The sequence below is a fragment of the Oncorhynchus nerka genome, linkage group LG11 (genome assembly GCF_034236695.1).
Source record: "Oncorhynchus nerka isolate Pitt River linkage group LG11, Oner_Uvic_2.0, whole genome shotgun sequence".
NCBI classification, from domain to species: domain Eukaryota; kingdom Metazoa; phylum Chordata; class Actinopteri; order Salmoniformes; family Salmonidae; genus Oncorhynchus; species Oncorhynchus nerka.
Window position 1 is genome coordinate 12,317,409 of NC_088406.1, and position 25,807 is coordinate 12,343,215.

The 25,807-nt window shown below is 46.1% G+C and overlaps 1 protein-coding gene across 1 annotated transcript in view; it reads left to right on the forward strand.

The window, feature by feature from the left end:
* The first annotated feature begins 855 nt into the window (after positions 1 to 855).
* Positions 856 to 25,807, forward strand: part of gmps (guanine monophosphate synthase) — a 39,687-nt gene continuing 14,735 nt past the window's right edge. Inside the window, exons 1-10 of the mRNA XM_029672110.2 lie at positions 856 to 1,104; positions 3,033 to 3,208; positions 7,358 to 7,472; positions 7,664 to 7,761; positions 17,210 to 17,313; positions 17,615 to 17,808; positions 18,108 to 18,273; positions 18,550 to 18,701; positions 19,024 to 19,197; positions 21,354 to 21,459. Coding sequence (XP_029527970.1) covers positions 1,078 to 1,104; positions 3,033 to 3,208; positions 7,358 to 7,472; positions 7,664 to 7,761; positions 17,210 to 17,313; positions 17,615 to 17,808; positions 18,108 to 18,273; positions 18,550 to 18,701; positions 19,024 to 19,197; positions 21,354 to 21,459 — 1,312 coding nt within the window. The 5' untranslated portion in view covers positions 856 to 1,077. The remainder of the gene's footprint in view (positions 1,105 to 3,032; positions 3,209 to 7,357; positions 7,473 to 7,663; positions 7,762 to 17,209; positions 17,314 to 17,614; positions 17,809 to 18,107; positions 18,274 to 18,549; positions 18,702 to 19,023; positions 19,198 to 21,353; positions 21,460 to 25,807) is intronic.

A 25,807-nucleotide genomic window follows, 5' to 3' on the forward strand; every position in this document is an offset into this window, starting at 1 on the left:
TTATATGTTGGTTTGGAAATGCCACTGTCAGCCAGAGAAATATGCTGAGAGGGATTATCACCACAGCAAGCAAGGTACTTGTAGTCAAACAGACAGGCCTGGATGAGATCTTTAAGGTCACAAGGCTCACAAAATAATTTTAGACCAAGCCCCCCCCGGAAAAACACAACTAGACAATCATTTGTGCCAGGTGTGATATCCCTCCTAAATAGCTCGGGCTGATGTTCCTATCGACCCAGTAAGGCCAGCAGGCTAGTCTCTTTTTATTGGTATGTAACCATTATGAAAGTTGTATTGTCAGGTTTGTTTTGTATTTAAACACCACTTTAAACGTATACCTGGCACTGCAACAAAATGTCCCCATGGGGACAATAAAGTCAGTAAAGTTCACACGTCCATTTTCCATCTACCCCAACAGCAGAGAACTTAACAGTCCCTTTCAGAACGTCAGAAGACTCCTCTTCATTATGTGTCTATTACATGCAGTGTACCATGTTACCACACAGTGAATGTACAAACACTCTGTTCCTCTAGTCGAAGCTGAACCCATGATCCAGACATACCGCTGTCTGGATTTCCCCTCATAGCTCCTGTTACACTTCACCCACAGAGGGATCCAAAATGATCCCCAGATACGTCTTTCCCCATGGAATGGTGTTTAGTCCGCTAGCAATTACATACTATTTACATTATTCACGTGATATAGATCATTAGACATAGGGCGAATTATTCCCCTTGTAAACTGCAGCAGCTTTTCCATAATACAACTTTTCCACTGAATTATCCAGGAGTAACTCCTCCCTAGAAGCCCTTATTCCCACGCAGACAGTCACTAGTACTCCCTACTCTTCAAGAGGGGAGGGGACAGCGACAGTCTTTGAGCGAAGTGGTCGGACAGCGCACGGTCATAGAAAGCCATCCAGACAGTGAGTATTGTAGCTACGGAAGCGCTAGTTAGCACACATTTTCGTCAGCGGTCGGCGCAACAACTCAGCGAGCAACCACTAGTCTCTCTCTCTCTCTGTTGCGTGCTATCTGGAAGACCGAGGAGGAGAGTTCATTCTGCTACACTCATCCATGGCTCTGTGCAACGGAGATACCAAGGTCAGTCCAACAACGGCCTATGTGCCGCGAAGGAAGCAACATATCCCGTTTCTCGTTCAATGTGTATCGGCTGTCTGTCGGTGGTTGTCGGCTGCGGGACATGGGCGCTGGGAGTCCCCGGTTAGCTACGGCCTATGTCGTGTTTTCAGCAAACTTGCGGCGTGCGTGCACCCCCGTCGGAGATGCATGTCTTCATGCCTGTTGCCTCGTCTTTTAAATGTTTGTTTTTGAGGGTTTTTATAAACCTCCGGCAGATAGTGAATTTAACTTTTATGCCACTATTGCATCTTTCATGATGTAGACATTGCTAGCAGAAGCCGCGTGTAAATGTAGCTTAGCTAGCTGCAGCCGCACAGCTGGATATCGACTACTGTAGTTATCCAACTAACGTTAGCAATAGCCCGATATTGTTAGCTCACTAGCATAATAGCTAGCAGTGTAGTTACAGATTATCGTGGACTTTATATATTTCAACTTCGTAGCAACAGTGCCAGATTGTGTTACGAGCATGCATATTGTTTTTTGGTTATTTAACAGAGACAATCGGGTTGGTGGCTAGCCTAACTATGACTAGCCAGCTAGCGCCCGGTCTCCAGTCTGTCCACCCACCACACAGTTGTGCCAGCTGCAGCATAGGCCAACCATCGTATTGTTTTTTTAATATACATAAGTACTCCATTTGACTTTTCTCCAGGAAAGCAGGCCCAGTATAACAACTCCACATCCAATATCGACGCGGTTTTATATGCAATGTGTGGTTCGCAGTTTTAGGGCTTTAATGGTGTCACTTGCAATACTTGATACACGAGCGAATGCCTGTTGTTTTTCATTGACGGAAGTGTGGAGTGTCAGAAACCACGTGGGGACACGCTACTCAACTTCACAATTTACTACTAGAGCAGTGCATTTGACCCCCCCCCCATATCTAATGCCCCAATGTATTGAATGAGAAATGTAGTTTTGATAGGAATATTAAGCTTGTAACCATAGTGACGGTCTTAAAATCACTATCTCTCTTGACAACACTTGACTGCCATACATATGTCTACATATGTCATGCATAAGGGGCGGGCGTATAGATGTAACTGCAAAACAACTTGTTATGATATCTATCCTAGAGTAACGTCCACTGGCCTGTGAATCATGGCTGTCTCCATAAGTCATGCATAAGGGGCGGGCGTATAGATGTAACTGCAAAACAACTTGTTATGATATCTATCCTAGAGTAACGTCCACTGGCCTGTGAATCATTGCTGTCTCCATAAGTCATGCATAAGGGGCGGGCGTATAGATGTAACTGCAAAACAACTTGTTATGATATCTATCCTAGAGTAACGTCCACTGGCCTGTGAATCATTGCTGTCTCCATAAGTCATGCATAAGGGGCGGGCGTATAGATGTAACTGCAAAACAACTTGTTATGATATCTATCCTAGAGTAACGTCCACTGGCCTGTCAATCATGGCTTGAAACATCTATCTGGTCACTAGAAATCTCAAAAGGCAGGTTAAAGCCCCTACTGGACTGAACAGTTTACTAAAGCTGGTCCCTACTGGACCATGCTCAGGCCCCTAGCTTCTGTGTGACTCGTGATTCTGCGTGTCCTCTTCTCAGTACTCAAATTGTGTTCACGTGTCTCAAATTGTGTTCTGGCCTTAATGAATCCCGTTCCTCACAGTGAGGTTAGCGAAGTGGGGCCATTCACCATCGCAAATGGTTTTGTCTGTCTCTGAATTAATTTAACGTTTTGTAATGCTTTTTGAACACCCGTTGGTTCAACCATTATGTTTGGAATATAGACTATTGTATCTTCATTAAAAACAACATGGTTGAAGGCTATTCCACACGTAGGCCTATGTGGTTATCCTGATTGAGTGTTCGTACGTGGTCAGGACAGTGTGTGTGGATGTGTGTTCTTTCTCCCCCAGCTGGACATCAGCAGCATTGAGCCTCAGAATGGTTCATGTGAGGGGGCAGTGGTCATCCTGGACGCCGGGGCTCAGTACGGCAAGGTGATTGACAGGCGGGTCAGAGAGCTGTTTGTCCGCTCAGAGATCCTCCCACTAGAGACGCCAGCCTTCGCCATCAGAGAACAGGGCTTCAGGTGAGACTGACTGACATCACACTTGCACCTGGGTGGCATTTACAAGTCAATGAACCTGGACCAAACATTTTGAAATAAACAAGAACATTTAAAAAAAAATGATTTCACCTTTATTTAACCAGGTAGGCAAGTTGAGAACACCTTTATTTAACCAGGTAAGCAGGTTGAGAACACCTTTATTTAACCAGGTAGGCAAGTTGAGAACACCTTTATTTAACCAGGTAGGCAAGTTGAGAACACCTTTATTTAACCAGGTAAGCAGGTTGAGAACACCTTTATTTAACCAGGTAGGCAAGTTGAGAACACCTTTATTTAACCAGGTAAGCAGGTTGAGAACACCTTATTTAACCAGGTAGGCTAGTTGAGAACACCTTTATTTAACCAGGTAGGCAGGTTGAGAACACCTTTATTTAACCAGGAACACCTTTATTTAACCAGGTAAGCAGGTTGAGAACACCTTTATTTAACCAGGTAGGCAAGTTGAGAACACCTTTATTTAACCAGGTAAGCAGGTTGAGAACACCTTTATTTAACCAGGTAGGCTAGTTGAGAACACCTTTATTTAACCAGGTAAGCAGGTTGAGAACACCTTTATTTAACCAGGTAGGCTAGTTGAGAACACCTTTATTTAACCAGGTAGGCAGGTTGAGAACACCTTTATTTAACCAGGTAAGCAGGTTGAGAACACCTTTATTTAACCAGGTAAGCAGGTTGAGAACACCTTTATTTAACCAGGTAAGCAGGTTGAGAACAAGTTCTCATTTACAACTGCGACCTGGCCAAGATCAAGCAAAGCAGTTCGACACATACAACGACACAGAGTTACACATGGAGTAAAACAAACATACAGTCAATAATACAGTAAAAAAAACAAGTCTATATACAATGTGAGCAAATTAGGTGAGAAGGGAGGTAAAGGCAAAAAAGGCCATGGTGGCAAAGTAAATACAATATAGCAAGTAAAACACTGGAATGGTAGTTTTGCAATGGAAGAATGTGCAAAGTAGAAATAAAAATAATGGGGTGCAAAAGAGCAAAATAAATAAATTAATTAAATACAGTTGGGAAAGAGGTAGTTGTTTGGGCTAAATTATAGGTGGGCTATGTACAGGTGCAGTAATCTGTAAGATGCTCTGACAGTTGGTGCTTAAAGCTAGTGAGGGAGATAAGTGTTTCCAATTTAAGAGATTTTTGTAGTTTGTTCCAGTCATTGGCAGCAGAGAACTGGAAGGAGGCGGCCAAAGAAAGAATTGGTTTTGGGGGTGACTAGAGATATACCTGCTGGAGCGTGTGCTACAGGTGGGAGATGCTATGGTGACCAGCGAGCTGAGATAAGGGGGACTTTACCTAGCAGGGTCTTGTAGATGACATGGAGCCAGTGGGTTTGGCGACGAGTATGAAGCGAGGGCCAGCCAACGAGAGCGTACAGGTCGCAATGGTGGGTAGTATATGGGGCTTTGGTGACAAAACGGATTGCACTGTGATAGACTGCATCCAATTTGTTGAGTAGGGTATTGGAGGCTATTTTGTAAATGACATCGCCAAAGTCGAGGATTGGTAGGATGGTCAATTTTACAAGGGTATGTTTGGCAGCATGAGTGAAGGATGCTTTGTTGCGAAATAGGAAGCCAATTCTAGATTTAACTTTGGATTGGAGATGTTTGATATGGGTCTGGAAGGAGAGTTTACAGTCTAACCAGACACCTAAGTATTTGTAGTTGTCCACGTATTCTAAGTCAGAGCCGTCCAGAGTAGTGATGTTGGACAGGCGGGTAGGTGCAGGTAGCGATCGGTTGAAGAGCATGCATTTAGTTTTACTTGTATTTAAGAGCAATTGGAGGCCACGGAAGGAGAGTTGTATGGCATTGAAGCTTGCCTGGAGGGTTGTTAACACAGTGTCCAAAGAAGGGCCGGAAGTATACAGAATGGTGTCGTCTGCGTAGAGGTGGATCAGAGACTCACCAGCAGCAAGAGCGACCTCATTGATGTATACAGAGAAGAGAGTCGGTCCAAGAATTGAACCCTGTGGCACCCCCATAGAGACTGCCAGAGGTCCGGACAGCAGACCCTCCGATTTGACACACTGAACTCTTATCAGAGAAGTAGTTGGTGAACCAGGCGAGGCAATCATTTGAGAAACCAAGGCTGTCGAGTCTGCCGATGAGGATGTGGTGGTTGACAGAGTCGAAAGCCTTGGCCAGATCAATGAATACGGCTGCACAGTAATGTTTCTTATCGATGGCGGTTAAGATATCGTTTAGGACCTTGAGCGTGGCTGAGGTGCACCCATGACCAGCTCTGAAACCAGATTGCATAGCAGAGAAGGTATGGTGAGATTCGAAATGGTCGGTAATCTGTTTGTTGACTTGGCTTTCGAAGACCTTAGAAAGGCATGGTAGGATAGATATAGGTCTGTAGCAGTTTGGGTCAAGAGTGTCCCCCTTTGAAGAGGGGGATGACCGCAGCTGCTTTCCAATCTTTGGGAATCTCAGATGACACGAAAGAGAGGTTGAACAGGCTAGTAATAGGGGTGGCAACAATTTCGGCAGATAATTTTAGAAAAAAAGGGTCCAGATTGTCTAGCCCGGCTGATTTGTAGGGGTCCAGATTTTTCAGCTCTTTCAGAACTTCAGCTGAATGGATTTGGGAGAAGGAGAAATGGGGAAGGCTTGGGCGAGTTGCTGTTGGGGGTGCAGTGCTGTTGACCGGGGTAGGAGTTGCCAGGTGGAAAGCATGGCCAGCCGTAGAAAAATGCTTATTGAAATTCTCAATTATGGTGGATTTATCAGTGGTGACAGTGTTTCCTATCTTCAGTGCAGTGGGCAGCTGGGAGGAGGTGTTCTTATTCTCCATGGACTTTACAGTGTCCCAGAACTTTTTAGAGTTAGTGTTGCAGGAAGCAAATTTCTGCTTGAAAAAGCTAGCCTTGGCTTTTCTAACTGCCTGTGTATAACGGTTTCTAGCTTCCCTGAACAGCTGCATATCACGGGGCTGTTCGATGCTAATGCAGAACGCCATAGGATGTTTTTGTGTTGGTTAAGGGCAGTCAGGTCTGGGGAGAACCAAGGGCTATATCTGTTCCTGGTTCTAATTTTCTTGAATGGGGCATGTTTATTTAAGGTTGTTAGGAAGGCATTTAAAAAAAATATCCAGGCATCCTCTACTGACGGGATGAGATCAATATCCTTCCAGGACACCCCGGCCAGGTCGATTAGAAAGGCCTGCTCGCTGAAGTGTTTCAGGGAGCGTTTTACAGTGATGAGTGGAGGTCGTTTGACCGCTGACCCATTACGGATGCAGGCAATGAGGCAGTGATCGCTGAGATCTTGGTTGAAGACAGCAGAGGTGTATTTAGAGGGGAAGTTGGTTAGGATGATATCTATGAGGGTGCCCGTGTTTAAGGCTTTGGAGGGGTACCTGGTAGGTTCATTGATAATTTGTGTGAGATTGAGGGCATCAAGTTTAGATTGTAGGATGGCTGGGGTGTTAAGCATGTTCCAGTTTAGGTCGCCTGGCAGCACGAGCTCTGAAGATAGATGGGGACATGCATATCTACTGTAGGTATGAGACAGAGAACCTGTCAGAACAATGACACTGATAATTCCCAAGATCTCCTCTTTATCTGTCCATCGTCTGTGGAGGAACATAGTTGTCAGGGCAGCCTGTGAGCGAGCCTGGAGCCCTATACAAAAGGAACACAAACCAGTGTCTAGACTAAGCAGGTCTTTGTAAATATATGAAATGTTACTGACCTTGGAGAGAGTGTGTGTGTGTTTAAACTGCATTCTACTGCTTAGGAGAGGTCCCCATCTCTGCAGGGAGGGCTTTTTTAGGGGACACTATTTTTCCATTACAGTTTGCGAAATTGTCTCTCCACCCCTACAGAATAGATGCACACACACACCTTTTTGGAATGCTTCAGTATGAACAGACAATAGAGAATGTCTAAACTATGGGCACACTAGAGAGCGGTGGGGTTTTCAAACAGCTGTATACTATGTCCATGTCTATGCTATTAGTATGAAATGACTACTCTGTTGTTGTGTATGATGACATTTATTGTTTGTCTTTTGCCTTTGAATATATATCCTCCTTCCTTGTACCTTGTTAATTTTTTTATACTTTCCTCCCCCTTTTCTCTGTCTCCAGGGCGATCATCATTTCTGGTGGTCCTAATTCTGTGTATGCTGAGGATGCCCCCTGGTTTGACCCTGCCATATTCACCATTGGAAAGCCTGTCCTGGGTATCTGCTATGGAATGCAGGTAGGAGGGCCCTGAGAAATACACACGCAAGAAACCTCCCCCCAGAAAACCTTAGCATAAGACCGATCAATTGGATAAAACCCACTAAGAATCACGTTCTTATGTACACATCACATACAAATGAAAGGAGGTCTTTCAATCGGTACAAAATGCAGATATAAGAGGCTAATGATAAATTGTCCTCTCCACAGATGATGAATAAGGTTTTTGGAGGGACAGTACACAGGAAGAGTGTGAGAGAGGATGGAGTGTTCAACATCGGACTGGACAACACCTGTTCTCTCTTCAGGTGGGTTGGAAGAACTAAAGATTCTTCGGTGTAGGCAGATAGAAAGTGGTTTCACTATAACCACTCTGAGTAAATAGGTTAATGGTTAGAGGAGAAAAAACAGGTGTTTTTGATTGGTTTGTTCCAGAGCCATGTGTTTGATGTGAACTGGATCAACATTCCAACAGTCACATACTTCAGTTCTCTTTCAAGTATTCGTTTCGGGTTTTTCACTTATGAGATACAGTGTATTAGTCAAAAACCTTTATTATGCTACGCCAGCCGTGATAGGCTGGATGTCGAGACTTGTGCGTCGGGGTAACCAGAAGTTCTCTTTCGAGTATCAGTTTCGTTATTTCCCTTGTGGGATAATCTGACTCCCGTATTGCCAGACAAGCTTATCCTGACGACCGACTGCCCTGTGCAATACACCACACAATGAGCTCTGCCCCTGAGTTGATCCTACACGTTAAACCGTATGCGCCAGGGTCGGTGCAGTGACATCAAGCCTATAAAACTTTGCAAATGTACGCGGCAAAGCCCAACTCGCTGATAAACAAATATCTTGGATAGATATGCCCTTAAATAAAGGCCGGGATGTAGCCATTTCTCTAGTGAAATGAGCCATAGGCCAGCAGGAGACCCTTACTTGTGTAGGTCAAAGCAATGGCCCCCACTATCCTGTGGGATAGGTGCTGTTTTGTGAGCGCTTCACCGTTGTAAGGTTTCACCCAGGAAATGAACATCTAATGACATTTTCTAAACCCCTTAGTCCTGTCCATGTATATACGTAGAGTGCTGGGCACAATGTGTGCACCCGGAGAGGAAAACTGTGGGGGCAAAAAAAAATCTATCAGCGCAAGTTGGATTAATAATCTTAGGGATAAAGGCAAGGGGTTAGGCCACAATGATACTATCGTTACTGGGTGCCAGCTGCACATGACGAGTGCACTGAGAGTGCGTGAATGTCACTTACACGCTTGGCAGAGGGACAGTGCTAGTAATAGAGCTGTCTTTAATTAAAAGCATCTTCAGATCCACCTGATCCAGCGGCTCAAAATGCTGTTGTCATAGAGCGTCCAAAACGACTGTCCCACGAAGGGGAACGCTGTTTGGACACTGGACACAAACGACATGCACCCTTCGTAAAAGTGTCGTGCTCCCAAAACCCACATGACAAGCCAAAATATCTGCCTGATACTTTAATAGTAGAAAAAGCCTTTGTCTAATAATAATTCCTGTAGAAATGACATGATTATAGAGACAAAGCACTGGAATGACACAGCCTGTGACTTGTTGCACCATTCCTCAAACACGTGCTGTTTACAATCATAAAGGGAGCTGGTGGAGGCTCCAGCACTCTGAATAGTCTAAATTACATTTTGGGGGAAGCCTGGCGGTGTTCAAGTTGAGCTGTTCACGGGCCAAGCCCAGAGGGCGAACCGTTCTGCGTGAGGATGGAACATCTCCCCTCGCGCCTGGCACAGTAGGTCCCGACACAGAGGGAGGGGCAACGGTTGACCGCATAGTAGTTGACTGATCTCTGCTAGCCAGTGTTTCTCTGGCCAGGGTGGGGGAAATCGGGGCCAGTCGGGGGAATTCCTACAGGAGGATGTGTGGCCACTCGTGCGCTTAATGCGTCCAATCCTATCGGTGCGTCTCGATCCCTCAGGAACAGTGTTTATTCTCCATCGATGCATAAAGCTCCACTGCTGGGGTACCGTAGTGCATCCAAACCTGATTGGCTACCTCTGGGTGGAGCTTCCACTCCTCATATGGAGAGTAAATCTGCCCCCAGATTCACTACTCCCGGTACATGAGTAGGTCTCAGTGACTGGAGATGCAAACTGCTCCACATATTCAGTCAGTGTATCAGTGTGTGTAAGTGAAGGGATCGCAGTCCCCCTTGTCTGTCTATGTAAGCCACTACAGTGGTATTGTCTGTTATGACTAGGAACATGACGACCCTCCAGAAATGGTAGAGTAGACTTTAATGCTAGGGACACCCCAAGGAGTTCCAGGCTGTTCATGTGTAGAAGATGGAGATGGGGTCCCCACTCACCGTTCTGCCCTCGTGGGTCGCACCCCAACCTAAGAACGAGCTGTATAAGGTCATAAGCAAACAAGAAAATGCTGATCCAGAAGCGGCGCTCCTAGTGGCCGTGGACTTTAACTTGTTATGGCTGCAATCCCCCTATCGGGATAAGTGTCATCAACAACCACTGAATAGCATAGCGCTACATTCAATAAATATTACTACACATACTTATATTCATGAAATCACAAGTGCAATATAGGAAAACGCAGCTTAGCCTTTTGTTAATCCACCTGCCGTGTCAGATTTAGAAATTATGCTTTACAGCGAAAGCAATCCAAGCGTTTGTGTAAGTTTATCGATCGCACGACAAAACATTAAGTACACTTAGCATCAGGAAGCTTGGTCACGAAAAGCAATCAAATTAATTGTTTACCTTTGATCTTCGGATGTTTTCACTCACGAGACTCCCAGTTACACAACAAATGTTCCTTTTGTTCCATAAAGATGATTTTTATATCCAAAATAACTCAGTTTGTTTGTCGCGCTATGTTCAGAAATCCACAGGAAAGAGGTGTCACGACAACGCAGACAAATTCCAAATAGTTTCCATAATGTCCACAGAACCATGTCAAACGTTTTTTATAATCAATCCTCAGGTTGTTTTTAAAATATATAATCGATAATATATCAACCGCAAATGTCTACTTCTGGCCCTTCCTTGGACACTGTGCTATCTAACCTCCAAACGAGCTTCAATGGCATACAACACTCCTTCGGTGGCCTCCAACTGCTATTAAACTCTAGTAAAACCAAATGCATGCTTTTCAACCGTTCGCTGCCTGCACCCGCACGTCCGACTAGCATCACCACCCTGGATGGTTCCGACCTAGAATATGTGGACATCTATAAGTACCTAGGTGTCTGGCTAGACTGCAAACTCTCCTTCCAGACTCATATCAAACATCTCCAATCGAAAATCAAATCAAGAGTCGACTTTCTATTCCGCAACAAAGCCTCCTTCACTCACGCCGCCAAACTTACCCTAGTAAAACTGACTATCCTACCGATCCTTGACTTCGGCGATGTCATCTACAAAATAGCTTCCAACAATCTGCTCAGCAAACTGGATGCAGTTTATCACAGTGCCATCCGTTTTGTTACTAAAGCACCTTATACCACCCACCACTGCGACCTGTATGCTCTAGTCGGCCTGTCCTCGCTACATATTCGTCGCCAGACCCACTGGCTCCAGGTCATCTACAAGTCCATGCTAGGTAAAGCTCCGCCTTGTCTCAGTTCACTGGTCACGATGGCAACACCCACCCATAGCACGCGCTCCAGCGGGTGTATCTCACTGACCATCCCTAAAGCCAACACCTCATTTGGCTGCCTTTCCTTCCAGTTCTCTGCTGCCTGTGACTGGAGACTTATCTCCCTCGCCAACTTTAAACATCTGCTATCTGAGCAGCTAACCGATCGCTGCAGCTGTACATAGTCCATCGGTAAATAGCCCACCCAATTTACCTACCTCACCCCATACTGTTTTTATTTATTTACTTTTCTGTTCTTTTGCACACCAGTATCTCATTACATTTACATTACATTTAAGTCATTTAGCAGACGCTCTTATCCAGAGCGACTTACAAATTGGTGCATTCACCTTATGACCTCCAGTGGAACAGTAGTGCATCTAAATCTTTTCAGGGGGAGGGGGGGTGAGAGGGATTACTTTATCCTATCCTAGGTATTCCTTAAAGAGGTGGGGTTTCAGGTGTCTCCGGAAGGTGGTGATTGACTCCGCTGTCCTGGCGTCGTGAGGGAGTTTGTTCCACCATTGGGGGGCCATTTGATCATTTATCACTCCAGTGTTAATCTGCTAAATTGTAATTATTCGCCTACCTCCTCATGCCTTTTGCACACAATGTATATAGACTCTTTTTTTTCTCTTTTTTCTACTGTTATTGACTTCTTTATTGTTTACTCCATGTGTAACTTTGTGTTACTCTGTTTTATCTTGGCCAGGTCGCAATTGTAAATGAGAACTTGTTCTCAACTAGCCTACCTGGTTAAATAAAGGTGAAATAAAATAAAAAATAAAATGTCTTTCACAGTAGGAGAGGGAAAAAAAATAGCTGTCCAAATTCTGTAGCGCGAGCAAAACTCATGTGACCCCATGACGTGATGTTATCTGGCTCATTTTTCAAAATAAAAGCCTGAAACTGTCTGAAGACTAACACATTGAGGAAGCGATAGGAAAAGAAATCTGGTTCATATCCCTTTAAATCCAGCAAAGGGAGGCTATGGAACATTTTTATTTATTTTTATTTCACCTTTATTTAACCAGGTAGGCAAGTTGAGAACAAGTTCTCATTTACAATTGCGACCTGGTCAAGATGAAGCAAAGCAGTTCGACACATACAACGACACAGTTACACATGGAGTAAAACAAACATACAGTCAATAATACAGTATAAACAAGTCTATATACGATGTACGTCTATATACGATGTGAGCAAATGAGGTGAGATAAGGGAGGTAAAGGCAAAAAAAGGCCATGGTGGCAAAGTAAATACAATATAGCAAGTAAAACACTGGAATGGTAGATTTGCAATGGAAGAATGTGCAAAGTAGAAAAAAAAAATAATGGGGTGCAAAGGAGCAAAATAAATAAATTAAATACAGTAGGGAAAGAGGTAGTTGTTTGGGCTAAATTATAGGTGGGCTATGTACAGGTGCAGTAATCTGTGTGCTGCTCTGACAGTTGGTGCTTAAAGCTAGTGAGGGAGATAAGTGTTTCCAGTTTCAGAGATTTTTGTAGTTCGTTCCAGTCATTGGCAGCAGAGAACTGGAAGGAGAGGCGGCCAAAGAAAGAATTGGTTTTGGGGGTGATTAGAGAGATATACCTGCTGGAGCATGTGCTACAGGTGGGAGATGTTATGGTGACCAGGGAGCTGAGATAAGGGGGGACTTTACCGAGCAGGGTCTTGTAGATGACATGGAGCCAGTGGGTTTGGCGACGAGTATGAAGCGAGGGCCAGCCAACGAGAGCGTACAGGTCGCAATGGTGGGTAGTATATGGGGCTTTGGTGACAAACGGATTGCACTGTGATAGACTGCATCCAATTTGTTGAGTAGGGTATTGGAGGCTATTTTGTAAATGACATCGCCAAAGTTGAGGATTGGTAGGATGGTCAGTTTACAAGGGTATGTTTGGCAGCATGAGTGAAGGATGCTTTGTTGCGAAATAGGAAGCCAATTCTAGATTTAACTTTGGATTGGAGATGTTAGATATGGGTCTGGAAGGAGAGTTTACAGTTAACCAGACACCTAAGTATTTGTAGTTGTCCACGTATTCTAAGTCAGAGCCATCCAGAGTAGTGATGTTGGACAGGCGGGTAGGTGCAAGTAGCGATCGTTTGAAGAGCATGCATTTAGTTTTACTTGTATTTAAGAGCAATTGGAGGCCACGTAAGGAGAGTTGTATGGCATTGAAGCATGCCTGGAGGGTTGTTAACACAGTGTCCAAAGAAGGGCCAGAAGTATACAGAATGGTGTCGTCTGCGTAGAGGTGGATCAGAGACTCACCAGCAGAAAGAGCGACCTCATTGATGTATACAGAGAAGAGTCGGTCCAAGAATTGAACCCTGTGGCACCCCCATAGAGACTGCCAGAGGTCCGGACAGCAGACCCTCCGATTTGACACACTGAACTCTATCAGAGAAGTAGTTGGTGAACCAGGCGAGGCAATCATTTGACAAACCAAGGCGGTCGAGTCTGCCGATGAGGATGTGGTGATTGATAGAGTCGAAAGCCTTGGCCAGATCAATGAATACGGCTGCACAGTAATGTTTCTTATCGATGGCGGTTAAGATATCGTTTAGGACCTTGAGCGTGGCTGAGGTGCACCCATGACCATGAACATGGAGTTTTCAAAATAGAAGCCACTTCCTGTTTTGATTTTCCTCAGGGTTTCGCCTGCAATATCAGTTCTGTTATACTCACAGACAATATTTTGACAGTTTTCGAAACTTTAGAGTGTTTTCTATCCAATACTAATAATAATATGCATATATTAGCAACTGAGACTGAGGAGCTGGCCGTTTACAATGGGCACCATTTCATCCAAGCTACTCAATACTGCCCCTGCAGCCATAAAAAGTTAATGCAGGCAAACTTAAATCAGTTTAACCTCATTTCTACCAGCATGTCACGTGTGCATCCAGAGGGAAAACAATTCTTGACCACCTTTATTCTACACACAGAGACTCATACAAAGCTCTCCCTCACTCCCTCCATTTGGCAAATCTGACCAAAATTCTATACTCCTGCTTACAAACAAAAATTAAAGCATGATGTACCAGTGACTCGCTCAATACGGAAGTAGTCAGATGACACTGATGCTACGCTACATACAGGACTGTTTTGCTAGCACAGACTGGAATATGTTCCAGGATTCATCCAATGGCATTGAGTATACCACCTCAGTCACCAGCTTCATCAATAAGTGCATCGATGAAGTTGTCTCCACAGTGACCGTGCGTACATATCCCAACCAGAAGCCATGGATTACAGGCAACATCCGCACCAAGCTAAAGGCTAGAGCTTCCGCTTTCAAGGAGCGGGACACTAATCCAGACGCTTATAAGAAATCCTGTTATGCCCTCAGACCAACCATTAAATAGGCAAAGCGTCAATACAGGACTAAGATTGAATCCTACTTCACCAGCTCTGATGCTCATCGGATGTAGCAGGGCTTGCAAGCTATTACAGATTACAAAGGAAGACTCAACCAGCGAGCAGCCCAGTGACGCGAGCCTACCAGACTAGCTAAATGCCTTTTATGCTCTCTTCAAGGCAAGAAACACCGAAGCATGCATGAGAGCACCAGCTGTTCCGGATGGCCGCGTGGCCAGATGGATTTCCAGGATGTGTACTCGGAGCATGCGCGGACCAACTGGCAAGTGTCTCAACTGACATTTTCAACCTCTCCCTGACCTAGTCTGTAATACCTACATGTTTCAAGCAGACCACCATAGTCCCTGTTTCCAAAAAAGCAAAGGTAACCTGCCTAAATGACTACCGCCCCGTAGCACTCACATGAAGTGCTTTGAAAGGCTGTTCATGACTCATATTAACACCATCATCCCGGAAACCCTAGACCCACCCCAATTCGCATACCGCCCCAACAGATCCACAGATGGCGTAATCTCAATCGCACTTCACTTTCCCACCTTCACTTTCCCACATCTCAGTGTTCAACACCATAGTTTCCACAAAAACTCATCACTAACTAAGGACACTGGGACTAAACACCTCCCTCTGCAACTGGATCCTGGACTTCCTGATGGGCCACCCCCAGGTGGTAAGGGTAGGCAACAACACATCTGCCACGTTGATCACTGGGACCCCTCAGGGGTGTGTGCTTAGTCCCCTCCTGCACTCCCTGTTCACCCACGACTGTGTGGCCAAGCACGAATCCAACACCATCATTGTTTGCTGACGACACAACAGTGGTAGGTCTGATCGCAGACAACGACGAGACAGCCTCCTATAGGGAGGAGGTCAGAGACACTGCCAGGACAACAACCTCTCCCTCAATGTGAGCAAGACAAAGGAGCTGATTGTGGACTATAGGAAAAGGCGGGCCGACCAGGCCCCCATTAACATCGGCGAGGCTGTAGTCGAGCGAGTACCGACGCTCCAAGTCTAGGTCCAAGGGTTTCTGTATCATCTCGACGGCCTTTAGGGTCTACTGGAGAACCCAGGATCTTCAGCTTTTAGCTGTCAGACACTGTGGATAGATTGAGCCATCGCACACTCCTGGGATATCATGAGCCCCATCACTCTTCCTGACACCTGGATGGCGGCTTTAAGCAAACCCAGGTTGAGGTTTGTCGCAATGCAGATCTCGTCCCACAGACCCGGCACTGTTGTGACCACTTTCTAATCTTGTAGCTCAGCTTGGTATGCCGAGAGCATGGAGGCGGTGCTGAGAGCCTTCACTGCTGTGGCGACCAACCTGTAGACCTTCTCTGTTACGGAGGACTGGAAGCGCTCGTACATGGTAAGGTGGGGCCAGTCGAGGTCATGGAGGACTTCTGGTTGGGGTGTAGATGGGAAGCCGCCAGGGGTTCGATGGGAGGCATATGGGCAAGCCCAATCCCTTTCATGTCAGCACAGTCCAACACCGAACCCACATTGGACAGGGTTCTTGGAGGAGAAAGGTGTACTGTAGGTACGGGTAACCTCCAGGGATTCTGGGAAGACGGGTAGTAATTGCCTTGCTGCCCGTTTGGCTTTGGGTAGTCTCTTACCTTGGTAGCGAGGCATGGTGGTCTTTGCTACTGCATTGGGCCAGGGAATCACCAGTTTGTCTACAGCGCGCTTGCACACATCCTGCAGGTCCACACCGGGAGCAGGTAGGGATCCCCCCCCCCCCCGTCCTGCGTCTCCAGTTTCGGATTCCCTGGCAGGAGGCTTGGTGGCCTGGCCGGATGGGATGAAGGAGTCTTCGTCTCCATCCAACGATTTCAAAGGAGAACCTCATGGAGTAGTTTTCACCTCCAATCAGGAAGCCTGGCAAGGAAGCCGCGAGGTCGTTGCTGGAGTCCTCCAACAGCGGGGCAATGGCGTGGAGCTGGTCGCCCCAGCTTGCGCTAGCCGCCGCTCCAGGATTCCCAGTGGGGATATCCATCGCCTCTGATGAGCCATTGGGGACACGAGCACCCGGTTAGGGTCCTGTTGACTCAGGCTAGCTTGGCGTGCCAGCTTGCAACGGAGACTTTTCACAGTGAAGTGGACAAAAGCTGGGGGAGGCTAACGCTTCCCTGGCATGTTGCAGCCCAAGGCAAGCGGAGCAGAACGAGTGGTTGTCCTTGGCCGATATCGTGTTTCCACAGGAGCAGATTTGTGCCAGCATCTTCTCCTCATTTGGAGTGGGAGATGGTTTTGTCGCTGATCGCGAGCTATCTCGGCGGTGGCACTCTGTGTGATGGCCGGTTACCATTTCCGAAAAAAAACATTAGAAAAGTTAGCTTGGTGTAGCCAGTAAAACACTTTTCTTGTCGAAGTAAAACCACAAAAGCGAGCTAGCATGGTGGCTAGCTTGCTAACGATTAGTCGCTGTTTGGATATAGCTGAACGGGTACAGCCGTGTCACAGCTGTACCCGTTCCTCCCTCAAAGAATTTTCCTCTTACTATGGTGAAGGAAAAGGAAAATTGCCACCACCGATCGCACAGTCCAGAGAATAGCGGCCGGCGAGCGAGTCGTTATTCAGACACACACAGTTAGACACGAGCACAATGTGGCTGCTGCTTTGTTCCCTCTGGTTCCAGATATGGGTGGAGTTATTTTAGGTTTCATTATGCCTGTGTGTGTGAATGTACTTCCTGTCTGACCTTTGACCCTGTGTGTGACTTGATGTTGTCAGGGGCCTTAAGAAGGAGGAGCTGGTGCTGTTGACTCATGGGGACAGTGTGGACAAGGTGGCCGATGACTTCAAGGTGGTGGCCCAGTCAGGGAGCATCATTGCGGGTAAGCATTCCGGGAAAGGGTCCTGGGCCTGGAAGAAATGATAATTTAGACTAATTTAGTCTAGTGCCATACTTCCCTACGTTCAGTCAATTACACAATATGATCATGAAGACCGTTGGCATTCCATCCTCTTCTTCCCTCCACATCCTCTTCTTCCCTCCACATCTTCTTCTTCCCTCCACATCCTCTTCTTCCCTCCACATCCTCTTCTTCCCTCCACATCCTCTTCTTCCCTCCCTTCATTCGCCTCGTCTTTGATCACCCACATCTCACCACTGCCTCCCCTGTTGTTCTCTGACAGGTATTGCCAACGAGCAGAAGAAGCTGTATGGGACCCAGTTTCACCCGGAAGTGGACCTGACGGAGCGGGGAACAGAGATATTACGTAACTTCCTGTTTGAGATCGCCGGCTGCACCTCCAACTTCACTGTCCAGAACCGCCAGCAGTCCTGCATCACAGAGATTCAGGAGAAAGTTGGAAAGTCCAAAGTACTGGTGAGGAATCTATAGTATGGTTAGATGCAGTATGTGGGTGTACAACATGGGCCCCATAGTATAGAACATAGAGACATTGGGAGGGCGTAGTAAGTTCATCTGAGCTATTAAACACTCAATTAGACAGTGAAATTACACTGTTTTCTCTGCTGAAACAATGTGATCGACTTCCTCTGCTCCCAGAAAGTAGGTTGTCCCTCTAGAGAGAGAAAAAAAGGGAGGGGGGATGGAGATGAAAGAATGTTTTTCTAGTCCTGGCATTGTGTTGATTGGCATGTCTGGTCCAATGTTGTTCCCAGGTTCTGCTGAGTGGTGGGGTGGACTCCACGGTGTGTACGGCACTGCTGAACAAAGCTCTGAACCAGGAGCAGGTCATCGCGGTGCACATCGACAATGGCTTTATGAGGAAGAGGGAGAGCCAGAGCGTTGAGGAGGCCCTCACCAAACTGGGCATCAACCTCAAAGGTGAGAGGTCAAGCCAAACTGAGCATCATCCTCAAAAGGTGAGAGGTCAAGCCAAGCTGGGGGGTCATCCTCAAAAGGTGAGAGGTCAAGCCAAGCTGGGGGGTCATCCTCAAAAGGTGAGAGGTCAAGCCAAGCTGGGGGTCAACCTTAAAAGTGATAGGTAAAGATATGCTGGTGTGCTACACCTGTCCAGAATGGACTCGAATGTAGCATACATGTGCCTGGCTATGTATATGAAAAAAAATATCACTATCTAAACTATAATTCTCTCTCCAGTGGTGAACGCAGCACACACCTTCTATAATGGCACAACGACCCTGCCCATATCCGACGAGGACCGGACGCCACGGAAACGCATCAGCAAGACCCTCAACATGACGACCAACCCTGAGGAGAAGAGGAAGATCATTGGAGACACCTTCGTCAAGGTACTGTCTATGAGTGTGTCATGCCTGTTTGTCATCTAGGTTAAAGATGACAAGGGTTAAGACGAGAGAATTCTAATATCCTATAAGTCTTTGGAACAATGGACCAGCTATGCTAGTTAGCAACGGAGCTGGTCCCATCAATCTGTTCATTTTCGAAAAGTTTCCACATGGAATCATAACCTGTCCTGAACTTTATCTTAGTCCTAGTCTGTTGTCTGTCTGTCTTTCTGAGAGTCTGTCTGTGAGTCTCTTTCTGTCTGTCCGCCTAAAAAAAAAAAAGACTATTGAATTGACTTCCTGTGTGTGTGATTGGTGTCTGTAGGTGGCCAATGAGGTGATAGGGGAGATGAACCTGAAGCCGGAGGAGGTGTTCCTAGCCCAGGGCACCCTGAGGCCAGACCTCATAGAGAGTGCTTCTCACCTCGCCAGTGGCAAGGCAGAGGTCATCAAAACACACCACAACGACACAGAACTCATCCGCAAGCTCAGAGACGAGGTACACACACACACTGAAACAAACTTCAAACACAACCTTGAAAGCATGTATCAGAGCTGTCTGAGCCGGAGGTGGTACCTAATCACTATTATTCAAGTCACAAGGTCCAAGTCTCAAGTCGAGTCCCAAGTTGAACAGGTCAAGTCATGTAAAAAAAATCTATACAGGGAACGACTGGTTCAACAACAAATCTATACAGGCAACGACTGGTTCAACAACAAATCTATACAGGCAACGACTGGTTCAACAACAAATCTATACAGGCAACGACTGGTTCAACAACAAATCTATACAGGCAACGACTGGTTCAACAACAAATCTATACAGGCAACGACTGGTTCAACAACAAATCTATACAGGCAACGACTGGTTCAACAACAAATCTATACAGGCAACGACTGGTTCAACAACAAATCTATACAGGCAACGACTGGTTCAACAACAAATCTATACAGGCAACGACTGGTTCAACAACAAATCTATACAGGCAACGACTGGTTCAACAACAAATCTATACAGGCAACGACTGGTTCAACAAAAAAAATCCGCTTATTTATTGAGGTTACCAGACAGGCCTTTTTAATCATGTAATAATGAATTAATGACAATATAAATGGGTGGGTGTTTCACCAGGAACTAATGGACTACAAGTGGGATGTGTGGGGACTGCATTGAGTGTAACACGAGATGTATCATGTATTAAATGCAGAGGGTCTAGTAAACATTGGACATCGACAGTAACGTTGTCAGATTCCCTTATTCACCCACACGTTACAAACAACAAATTCCAAATGCAAGCGTCATAAGCCAATTTCAAGCAATTTTGACATACAAATATCAATTTCAAGCAATTTTGACATAGAAAAATACCAGTAGACCTATGCTAGTAATTGTTGCTTGATACTCCATTGCTGGTGAGCTTGCAAAGTAAACAGTTCATATTCTTATCACCAAACAATATTTACGTCAATCCACTCTCTCTGCAATGTAACGTTTTCACTGCACCTGATCCGATAACAAATCAGCCATCTGTTCGCTAGATCAGTGGTTTTGACCCACGACCCACAAAAAGGAGTGGTTCAAAACTTGCGACCCCCCCCACACACACACACAGTGTGGTGATGCATTTTCAAAACCGCAAGATACAGAAATAGTGTGTTTTCCACCTGCAGTTTGAGCTGAAAGGAATTTGTTAGCAGTCAATTTCAAATATCATAATTGATTCACTTAAAAAAATATCTATATATTATTATTTTTTACATCTTCATAAGAAATCAAGGTAGTGCAACGTCACAGCTATCTTCAGACAGTACCACCACTGAGGTATAGAATTATAACCCACGCAAACTAGGCCTATCTTGAAATAGGAAAATGACGAAATCACCAGCTAGCCTATTGTTGTGGAAAAGATGCGTTCGTAGCAGATTGCTAAATTGTACTGTAATGAAACAGGCAGGGAGCAGGTCTCGAACCCTCGACCTTCTAGCCTGAAGTTCAGCGTGCTATCGACTGTGCCGCAAAAGCATGCTCGGGCGGCAGAGTCGATATCCGCGCTTATAAACCCAGGGTCTTTACAGTACTTTATGGGGAATATTAGCATAGGTAGGCTACTCTTTGCGCACCAATGCTAATGACTGGTAAACAGTCAAGATGCACTACTTTTTGGTTCTGAAGCAAAAATTGGATCATTTTGAAACAAGAATTTGGTGTAATGCTGTAGGCCTGTGTTAGTGACCAGATCGAATATGCCAAGGTATAAATGCAAATGTAGCCTATTAAATGTATGTAGCCTATTAAAATACAATTCCCCCAAAACCTCACTATGCTAACTCACCCGACCTGTGTTGATTGACAGTTTGCTGGTCCAATCAGAGGGAAGAGTGCGTTTCATTAGGCAATCTTTTTTGTTTATTTTTTAAGTCCGATACAGTCTCTGGCTGCGTGGAGAGTTATTCACTTCGACTCTGTGCCACACAATGAATGACAAAACATTACAAATATTGGTCAGATAATTTCAAGTCATCAGTCTCAAGTCCGAGTCAATTCTGAAGTTATTTTATTTTCTGTCAAATCATGAAATTTGTGACTTGAGTCAAAGTCATGCGACTTGAGTCCACCACTCTGGTCTGAGCTGGCTCCTCTCTCACTCCCTCCAGGGAAAAGTCATTGAGCCGCTGAAGGACTTCCATAAGGATGAGGTTCGGGCACTGGGTAGAGAACTGGGACTGCCAGAGGACATCGTCTGTCGACACCCTTTCCCTGGTCAGTACCCCACCGTACACACAGGACAGAACATTATATATATGGTCATGGAACATTTAGAACCAACACACAATAGAATGTTCTATATATAGTCATGGAACATTTAGAACCAACACACAATAGAATGTTCTATATATAGTCATGGAACATTTAGAACCAACACACAATAGAATGTTCTATATATAGTCATGGAACATTTAGAACCAACACACAATAGAATGTTCTATATGTAGTCATGGAACATTTAGAACCAACACACAATAGAATGTTCTATATGTAGTCATGGAACATTTAGAACCAACACACAATAGAATGTTATATACAGTTGAAGTCAGAAGTTTACATACAATTAGGTTGGAGTCATTAAAGTTTTTCAACCACTCCACAATGTTCTGTTCAACAAACTATAGTTTTGGCAAGTCGGTTAGGACATCTACTTTGCATGACACAAGTCATTTTTCCAACAATTGTTTAGAGACAGATTATTTCACTTATAATTCACTGCATCACAATTCCAGTTGGTCAGAAGTTTACATACACTTAGTTGACTGTGCCTTTTAAACGGCTTGGAAAATTCCAGAAAATTATATTATAGCTTTAGGAGCTTCTGATAGGCTAATGACATAATGTGAGTCAATTGGAGGTGTACCTGTGGATGTATTTCAAGGCCTACCTTCAAACTCAGTGCCTCTTTGCTTGACATCATGGGAAAATCAGAAGAAATCAGCCCCCCAAAAATTGTAGACCTCCCCTCCACAAGTCTGGTTCATCTTTGGGAGGTACCAAGTCTGGTTCATCCTGAAGGTACCACGTTCATCTGTACAAACAATAGTATGCAAGTATAAACACCATGGGACCACACAGCCATCACAACGCTCAGGAAGGAGACACATTCTGTCTCCTAGAGATGAACGCAAATCAATCCCAGAACAGCAGCAAAGGACCTTGTGAAGATGTTGGAGGAAACGGGTACAAAGGTATCTATATCCACAGTACAACAAGTCTTATATCATCATAACCTGAAAGGCCACTCAGCAAGGCAGAAGCCGCTGCTCCAGAACCGCCATAAAAAAGCCAGACTACGGTTTGCAACTGCACATGGGGACAAAGATCGTACTTTTTGGACAAATGTCCTCTGCTCTGATGAAACAAAAATAGAAATGTTTGGCAATAATGACCATTGTTATGTTTGGAGTAAAAGGGCTTGCAAGCCGAGGAACACCATCCCAACCGTGAAGCACGTGGGTGGCAGCGTCATGTTGTGTGGGTGCTTTGCTGCAGGAGGGACTGGTGCACTTCACAAGATAGATAGCATCATGAGGTAGGAAAATTATGGATATATTGAAGCAACATCTCAAGACATCAGTCAGCAAGTTAAAGCTTGGTCTCAAATGGGTCTTCTAAATGGACAATGAACCCAAGCATACTTGCAAAATGGCTTAAGGACAACAAAGTCAAGGTATTGGAGTGGCCATTACAAAGCCCTGACCTCAATCCTATAGAAAATGTGTGGGTAGAACTGAACAAGCGTGTGCGCGCAAGGAGGCCTACAAACCTGACTCCGTTACTCTGTCAGGAGGAATGGGCCAAAATTCCCCCAACTTATTGTGGGAAGCTTGTGGAAGGCTAACCAAAACGTTTGACCCAAGTTAAACAATTTAAGGGCAATGCTACCAAATACTAATTGAATGTATATAAACTTCTGACCCACTGGGAATGTGATGAAAGAAATAAAAGCTGAAATAAATCATTATTTTACATTTACATTTAAGTCATTTAGCAGACGCTCTTATCCAGAGCGACTTACAAATTGGTGCATTCACCTTATGACATCCAGTGGAACAGCCACTTTACAATAGTGCATCTAAATATTTTAAGGGGGGTGAGAAGGATTACTTTATCCTATCCTAGGTATTCCTTAAAGAGGTGGGGTTTCAGGTGTCTCCGGAAGGTGGTGATTGACTCCGCTGTCCTGGCGTCGTGAGGGAGTTTGTTCCACCATTGGGGGGCCAGAGCAGCGAACAGTTTTGACTGGGCTGAGCGGGAACTGTACTTCCTCAGTGGTAGGGAGGCGAGCAGGCCAGAGGTGGATGAACGCAGTGCCCTTGTTTGGGTGTAGGGCCTGATCAGAGCCTGGAGGTACTGAGGTGCCGTTCCCCTCACAGCTCCGTAGGCAAGCACCATGGTCTTGTAGCGGATGCGAGCTTCAACTGGAAGCCAGTGGAGAGAGCGGAGGAGCGGGGTGACGTGAGAGAACTTGGGAAGGTTGAACACCAGACGGGCTGCGGCGTTCTGGATGAGTTGTAGGGGTTTAATGGCACAGGCAGGGAGCCCAGCCAACAGCGAGTTGCAGTAATCCAGACGGGAGATGACAAGTGCCTGGATTAGGACCTGCGCCGCTTCCTGTGTGAGGCAGGGTCGTACTCTGCGGATGTTGTAGAGCATGAACCTACAGGAACGGGCCACCGCCTTGATGTTATTTGAGAACGACAGGGTGTTGTCCAGGATCACGCCAAGGTTCTTAGCGCTCTGGGAGGAGGACACAATGGAGTTGTCAACCGTGATGGCGAGATCATGGAACGGGCAGTCCTTCCCGGGAGGAAGAGCAGCTCCGTCTTGCCGAGGTTCAGCTTGAGGTGGTGATCCGTCATCCACACTGATATGTCTGCCAGACATGCAGAGATGCGATTCGCCACCTGGTCGTCAGAAGGGGGAAAGGAGAAGATTAATTGTGTGTCGTCTGCATAGCAATGATAGGAGAGACCATGTGAGGTTATGACAGAGCCAAGTGACTTGGTGTATAGCGAGAATAGGAGAGGGCCTAGAACAGAGCCCTGGGGGACACCAGTGGTGAGAGCACGTGGTGTGGAGACGGATTCTCGCCACGCCACCTGGTAGGAGCGACCTGTCAGGTAGGACGCAATCCAAGCGTGGGCCGCGCCGGAGATGCCCAACTCGGAGAGGGTGGAGAGGAGGATCTGATGGTTCACAGTATCGAAGGCAGCCGATAGGTCTAGAAGGATGAGAGCAGAGGAGAGAGTTAGCTTTAGCAGTGCGGAGCGCCTCCGTGATACAGAGAAGAGCAGTCTCAGTTGAATGACTAGTCTTGAAACCTGACTGATTTGGATCAAGAAGGTCATTCTGAGAGAGATGGCGGGAGAGCTGGCCAAGGACGGCACGTTCAAGAGGTTTGGAGAGAAAAGAAAGAAGGGATACTGGTCTGTAGTTGTTGACATCGGAGGGATCGAGTGTAGGTTTTTTCAGAAGGGGTGCAACTCTCGCTCTCTTGAAGACGGAAGGGACGTAGTCAGCGGTCAGGGATGAGTTGATGAGCGAGGTTGAGGTAAGGGAGAAGGTCTCCGGAAATGGTCTGGAGAAGAGAGGAGGGGATAGGGTCAAGTGGGCAGGTTGTTGGGCGGCCGGCCGTCACAAGACGCGAGATTTCATCTGGAGAGAGAGGGGAGAAAGAGGTCAGAGCACAGGGTAGGGCAGTGTGAGCAGAACCAGCGGTGTCGTTTGACTTAGCAAACGAGGATCGGATGTCGTCGACCTTCTTTTCAAAATGGTTGACGAAGTCATCTGCAGAGAGGGAGGGGGGGGGAGGAGGATTCAGGAGGGAGGAGAAGGTGGCAAAGAGCTTCCTAGGGTTAGAGGCAGATGCTTGGAATTTAGAGTGGTAGAAAGTGGCTTTAGCAGCAGAGACAGAAGAGGAAAATGTAGAGAGGAGGGAGTGAAAGGATGCCAGGTCCGCAGGGAGGCGAGTTTTCCTCCATTTCCGCTCGGCTGCCCGGAGCCCTGTTCTGTGAGCTCGCAATGAGTCGTCGAGCCACGGAGCGGGAGGGGAGGACCGAGCCGGCCTGGAGGATAGGGGACATAGAGAGTCAAAGGATGCAGAAAGGGAGGAGAGGAGGGTTGAGGAGGCAGAGTCAGGAGATAGGTTGGAGAAGGTTTGAGCAGAGGGAAGAGATGATAGGATGGAAGAGGAGAGAGTAGCGGGGGAGAGAGAGCGAAGGTTGGGACGGCGCGATACCATCCGAGTAGGGGCAGTGTGGGAATTTTTTGATGAGAGCGAGAGGGAAAAGGATACAAGGTAGTGGTCGGAGACTTGGAGGGGAGTTGCAATGAGGTTAGTGGAAGAACAGCATCTAGTAAAGATGAGGTCGAGCGTATTGCCTGCCTTGTGAGTAGGGGGAAGGTGAGAGGGTGAGGTCAAAAGAGGAGAGGAGTGGAAAGAAGGAGGCAGAGAGGAATGAGTCAAAGGTAGACGTGGGGAGGTTAAAGTCGCCCAGAACTGTGAGAGGTGAGCCGTCCTCAGGAAAGGAGCTTATCAAGGCATCAAGCTCATTGA